This window comes from Hypanus sabinus, chromosome 11 (assembly GCF_030144855.1).
Source record: "Hypanus sabinus isolate sHypSab1 chromosome 11, sHypSab1.hap1, whole genome shotgun sequence".
In the NCBI taxonomy this organism is placed as follows: Eukaryota; Metazoa; Chordata; class Chondrichthyes; order Myliobatiformes; family Dasyatidae; genus Hypanus; species Hypanus sabinus.
The window spans coordinates 70,817,996-70,824,734 of NC_082716.1; the positions used below are offsets into that span (position 1 = coordinate 70,817,996).

Genomic DNA, 6,739 nt, shown 5'->3' on the forward strand with positions numbered 1-6,739 from the left:
GAGGAGATGTCAGGGGTAAGTTTTTTACACAGAGAGTGATGAAGGAGCGGAATGGGCTGCGGACAGCGGTGGTGGAGGCAGAAACGATAGGGTCTTTTTTATAAAAGACTCCTGGATGGATACATGGAGTTTAGAAAAATAGAGGACAATGGGTAAAGTCGAGGTAGTTCTAAGGTAGGGCCATGTTCAGCACAGCTTTGTGGGCTGAAGGGCCTGTATTGTCCTGTAGGTTTTCTGTGTTTCTATGTTTCCCAGTCCTGACGAAGTGTCTCGGCCCAAAATGTCCACAGTTCACTCTTTTCCATAGATGTCGCTAGGCCTGTTGAGTTCCTTCAGCATTTTGTGTGTGTTGCTTGGATTTCCAGCATCTGCGGATTTTCTCATGTTTGTCGATAAAGAGCACCCTGATGTTATGTATCTTTGCTGTCCAGGTGTTCCAGACTTAAGTGAGCAGCAACTGAGGTGGCATCTGCTGTGGACCTGTTGTGCCGTAGGCAAAAATGGAGCAGATCCAAGTTACTTCTCAGGCAGGAGTTTCGTCACCAGCCTCTCACAACACTTCACCTCTGTGGATGTCAGTGCTGCTGGATGATAATCGTTGAGGCAGGTTATCACATTAGTTGTAACACTGAGCATTAGTTCTCCTAGCAGGGTGCCAAAGCCACATGGTTTCTGCTCGATCAGTATGAGAGGTAGCTGAATATAAGAAGCTATCTGGATATGTGTCTCAAGAAAGTGTAAACACATACTGAAAGCCCTTCGGAAAACCCTTACAATCAAGCTGGGTTTGTGAACTAGCCCGTGGAACTCTTGCAGCCTCCAGCAAAGGGGAAGACATACTGTTACTTCTATAATTTATGCACACTGTCCATTGGCAACAGTAAAGTTGATCCCGTGCTTCAAGTTTTACCTGCGGACAATAATTGAAACCAAGTATTGTTAATTTAAAATGAGTGTCATTGTCAAGCATTATCATACAAATTTCAAAGTTATCATTACCATCAGACTGAATTTTTAAAAATTTTTAACCTTGACTGTTTCTGTATTGTATTTCACAGTAATGTCCTTAATGTGATAAAGTAAGTCTACCTTTGTGTTCTGAATACCAAGCTTAATGTGCTTATACATTCTGCATGTACAGTATTGTTTTTCAATTCCTCACATTCACAGATTGTATGAAATGTAATTATCAACCATTCTTCAATTCAAGGTTAAGATCTACCTTGTGTTGTCCACAAAGACTGTAGGATTTCAAGTAGACATAGAGGTTTCCTTTATCTGGCCCAGGCCTCCCAATCCCAGGCTCAAGCAGAATGTGGATGCACAGAGCACAATTCAGTGTCTGAAGCTCAGACATTTCTAAGTGTGAATCCACCAAAGAGGGATAAGAAGATGGTGGCCGGGGCTTAATTCGCCTACATTATGTTAGTCACTTTATGTACAAGCACTCCTGTGCCCAGTGTCACTTTATGGACATACATTCAAGCCGTGTATATAAACTATCTTATCGATTTATATTTATTGTGGGCTGGCTGGTGGCGCAGTGGCATCAGCGCTGGACTTTGGGGTGAGAGGTCCTGAGTTTGAATCTAGCCGGCTCCCTTGGACGCTCTCCATCTGTGGGGCGAATGGTTGCAGAGGGAGAGTATTTGAGTAACTGAGCATAGTTAAATTACAAGTTCCATAGTTATGGAAAGGGGCAAGGATGGAGCAGGAGTCAAAATTCTCGGGTGGGTTTGAAGGAAAATTTAATGACACCTATGAAAACTGGTCCAGAAATAAGTTACTTGAAGGTATATCAATAGAATATAACTGAATGCAACTGAATTATGCATAAATATAGACTATTATCCTTCATAAATCTAGACCCCTTGGATGTTGAGGAAAATATAAGGTTAATCTAGTGTGGCATGGTAACACAGTGGTTAGTGCAACACTTCACAAGTACCAGCAATGTGGGTTCAATCCCCACCTTTACCTGTAAGGAGTTCACATGTTCTTCTTATGACTGCATGGGATCCCTCCGGGTGTTCCAGTTTTCTCCCACAGTCCAAGGACAGACCGGTTAGTAAGTTAATCGTTCATTGTAAATTGTCCTGTGATTAGGCTTGGTTAAATTGGGGAATTGCTGCGCGGATTGGCTTGAAGGGTGAAAAGGCCTATTTTGTGCTGCATGTCAATAAATAAATAACAGAAAGCAAGAGAAGCATATTTTAAATACTGAGCGGACACCTCTGCAAAAAGCCCAAGAAGCTGCAAAGGTTAAAACAAAATGGAAATTATGAACCTAAAGATGAGGAATGAGAAAATACAAGCAGGTAAAATTAAGGGAAGTCCCGAAATCCTTAACGAAAAGAATAAAGAAATCTATTAGCCAGAGTGCAAAAAAAGATATAAATAATTCAAAGTGTTTGCCATTGAGAAGGAAAAACGCAAAGCACTGTAAATGAAAAACACACATAGAAAAGCATTAAAAGGGATCAGCATTTTTAGAAAAATTGAGAAAATCACCAGGTTCGGATTAAGTGGAGCTTAGACCATTAAGAGGCAAGGGAAAAGGAAGAAATAGTATTGGCTCCGATTTCTATTTTCTAATCCTTGTTCACATGATGCTGAAGGACAAGACTGCTGAAGTGATAACATTGTTTGAAAAAAGGGGAAGGAGATAGCCTGACTACCCTACATTGATAGTCGACAAATCACTGGAAGAAATTCAATGAGTTAGCAGATCTCAGCGTTTTGAGATTGATCAATAGCAATCAGCATGGATTTGTTAAAGAAAACCATGTCTCATAAACCTGGTTGAACTTCTTTTTCAACAGTTTAGGTAAAAAGGAGGCAATGTCTTTTGATCATTTGATGGATTCTAGTAAAAGTGTTATATTGAAGTTCCAGGTATTGATCAGGAAAGTAAAAATTTTGGAAATTCCATGAAAAGTGTCCAGTTGGATTAAAAATGGGCTTTATGAGAAAACAATAAGGTTAACAGTTGGTAGGAATTTTAATGTCTCAAGGAGGTGTGCAGTGGAGTCTACTGAACTTGTTATTAGGTCCCTTGCCTTTTGTGGTTTATACACATTGTCCCTTTGTTTAGTATATCTGTACACCTACTCAGTAAAGGAAATATCTAATCAGCCAATCAGGTGGCAGGCACTCAGTGCAGACATGGTCAAAGTTTCAGTTGTTGTTCAGACCAAATATCAGAACGGGGGAAGGAATGGGAAAGTGTTTTTAACTGTAGTGTGATTGTTGGTGGCAACCAGAGTGGTTTAAGTATTTTAGAAACTGCTGATCTCTTGGGATGTTCACACACAGCAGTGTCTAGAGTTCACAGAGGATGGTGTGGAAAGCAAATAAAAGTATTCAGTGAGTGTCAGTTCAATGAGCTTTATATTAAATACTGAGAAAACAATGCTGCAAAAAGCCTGAAGAACACAGAAGATGCAAAAGTTAAAATAAAATGGCAATTAAATGACATGGAAATCCAGTGAGTGTCATTTCTGTCAGCAATAATACCTTGTTAATGACAGAGGTAAGAAGTTAAAGAAGAATGGCCAGATTGGTTCAATCAGACAGAAAGACAACAGTAACTCAGAAAGCACATGTTACAACAGTGGTGGTGTTGTACTCTTGTACCTAATAAAGTGGTCACTGAGTGCATATCGATAGCATGAGCTTAAACAGAGGTGTCATGTTTGGGGAGTATGTCCACTTTACCAAAATTGGCAACATTATTGATTGTGCAGAAGACCATTTTGTCATAGGGATAAAGCCTATGGATGCACAGTAGCGTAATCGTTAGCATAACGCTTTACAGTACGAGCGACTGTGTTCAATTCTCACCACTGCCAGTAGGGGGTTTTATCGTTCCTCCCATGGCTGCATGGGTTATCTCCGGGTGCTCCGGTTTCCTCCCACGTACCAGTTGGTAGGTTATTTGGTCATTGTAAATTGTCCCATGATTCGGCTAGGATTAAATTGAAGGTTTGCTAGGAGGTGCAATTCGAAAGGCCTATTCCTCACTGTATTTCAATAAATAAATAAATTAATTAAGTGTACATAAAAATGACAGATGGAATTCCATCCAGAGATGTGTGAGGTGATGCATTAGGAGGGTAAAGTTGACAAGCCAATATGCAATAAAAGAAAACTGCTTCACTTGACTACAAGGTAGTGTAGAGGAACAGCAGGATTTTAGCATTGGTGTCCAATAGAGAGCAGAAAAGACAGGTAATATAGTCAAGGCCATAAACAGGACATAAAATACCTAACGTATATTGGAGAAGGGGGATTAAATTTTATGCATATTGTGCAAAAGAAAAATAGTGCTGCTGTTGCACTTCCTTTACTGCCATTAAATCCTTTACCAAACCTGATCTCAGAGCTGAAAACCTGAGTCAGGCTTTTTCCGCCAAGTGTAATTCAACAGAATTGATGCCACAGAGGTCATTATTAATAGCAATAGGTTGGGCAGCAATTTACATTGCTGAAGTCAAACAAAACTGCTGGAGGGATAACATTGTTTAAAAAATGTATTCATTAAAATGTTTCATTGGGAGCAGAGTCCATTACTAGGGATCCACATACCCCAAAACTTCACGATTTAGCCAAGCTTAGCACTTCTCAACCCTTGAGTAATTGGTGATTTTATTCTCAGAGTATGTAGTCCAATGCGTTGTATCAATCCTACCTAGTATAATAATATTTCATGCGACAGGAAATTAAAACTAAAAAGGGAACCATTATTTGTCTCAACTGGAATATGCTCCAAAATATGCTCAATGCAGAAGAGTTTTAAGGTGAGCTCTTCAAGTGAGGTTAGAAAATCATCCAAGTTTCACATTGATAAAGTACAGTAGGCGATCCCTATTTAAATCCGCAGCCCATACAGAGAGGCAAAATGACAACACCAATTGCCAAAGAAGGAAGAGTAGGCACAATTCAATATACTCACCTAATCTTTTAAAATACTGTACGTTGATATCTCAAACATCAGGAGTAATATTATTTCATCCCAGTGTGGGAAAATTCAGGCGATCAAAAAGGAGATACAATGGCACACATTCAATATCATCAGCATCCAATGTTCCCCTAGATAGCGAAGTAACCAGTCACTGTGTACTTCAGTTTTAGTTGAGAGCAAAGTGTTTTTGATAAAGCATGCAATTAAGCACATTAATGGGTTAGCCCACGGCACTGAAGGTAGTGACCTATGGAAAACTTTCATCTTTTCATAGGAATGAATGAATAAAGGGAGCATTTTAGTTATGATTGTCCCCATAGAATATATCTTTTCATGGGAATGAATGGATAAAGGAACACTTTAGTTATGATCGTTGCAATATATTGCAGCAAAGGAAAATGTACTCTGACTTGCTGCTCATTCTAAACATTGCAAAGGGAAATTATCCACATACTGTACTTCTCATTGCTGTGTTGTACCCATCACCTGTGCCTAGTGAATAGGCAAAGATGCACACAGTCTGTGTTAGGAAAGAGAGAGAGAGGGCTCACTATGTCACCAAATAACAGCTGCATCTGGCCAGCGGTTTCAGTGTGCAAGACAAGGGAGAACTGTGAGGCACCATGAATGACATCGCTTGTAATATTTTGGACCATATACCAATTCAGACAAATAATGTTTCCTTTTATAGTTCTAACTCCCTTTTTTGGCTCAATAAAATATAAAACTTTCTTTATTATGTTGGGTGGGATTGACAGTGAGCATTGAGCAGGATTACACTGGGCTTCAGAAATGCCAAGGTTAAGCTGGGAAAATCTGGGCCACACAGAACCTAAGCAATAAGCCTGGTGGGCTGTGTTTCTAGTAAATCTCTGCCGAGTTAAGAGTTCTGAGATATGGATGCACTACTTCAGCACAAGTAATGTTGTTACTTGAAACAAATAAACAAGATTAAAAAAAACTTAAATGTCAGCGTCTTTTTTGATGCACTGTACACAAAATAGTGCCTTTCAAACCAGTATTCCCCATTTCTCACTGGAGAGCTGAACATGGATGACATTTTAAAGTGTATAGCACAGAAATAATTGGTGACAGAGTTTATTCGCATTGCCTTTCATAGCACTTTTAAAGTGTGTGGCATTTTGTTAGGGCACTGTTACATTTGAAGCAATAGGCTCTTGAAATGAGATCAGTATTCCAACGAGTGCTCAAAGCATTTTGAAGCCAATTGCACTAATGGTTGCAACATGTGCAGAAAAATAGCACCACTGCACACGTTCACTTTGCTTAGCATGTTCTGGACATTGTGTTCAGTCATAACTCTGATGGTTTGACAGGAACCATGTCTGCCCTGCAAAAAAAAAGCAATACCAGCGGCCTCCGCTGCCAGCGCTGGAGACCCACGGATGTACACAAAGCATTGTTGGGGATCAGCAGTGCCGTGTGTCAGTATAGATAACTGACCTTCCTTCGCTAACAACCAGGCATGCTATTTATATTATGTATGTGTGCAGGGTGGGGAAGCAGTGAAAGCAGACAGACGTGAGTTGCAAATACTTGAAATCGGCAGAGTGCAGCTTCCAGCAAATTGCTGGATCTGTCCAAATAAAGAGGGTGATATCCCTGGAATATGCATCCTAAGGGAAGCAGGGGCCATCATAGATTTAGGAAAGGGAGAGATAATATGAGTAAGTCAGGGGCAGCAAACACATACAACCAATCGAGTACACAACCTAGCCAACATAGCAAAAACTGCCCAGATCATCAGACACTAGA

At 40.1% G+C, this 6,739-nt stretch overlaps 1 protein-coding gene across 1 annotated transcript in view; it reads left to right on the plus strand.

The window, feature by feature from the left end:
• LOC132402099 (uncharacterized) overlaps positions 1-5,875 on the plus strand; it is a 68,599-nt gene extending 62,724 nt beyond the window's left edge. Inside the window, exon 6 of the mRNA XM_059984678.1 lies at positions 432-5,875. Within this exon, the coding sequence (XP_059840661.1) occupies positions 432-446 (15 nt within the window). The 3' untranslated portion in view covers positions 447-5,875. The remainder of the gene's footprint in view (positions 1-431) is intronic.
• Positions 5,876-6,739: the final 864 nt, after the last annotated feature.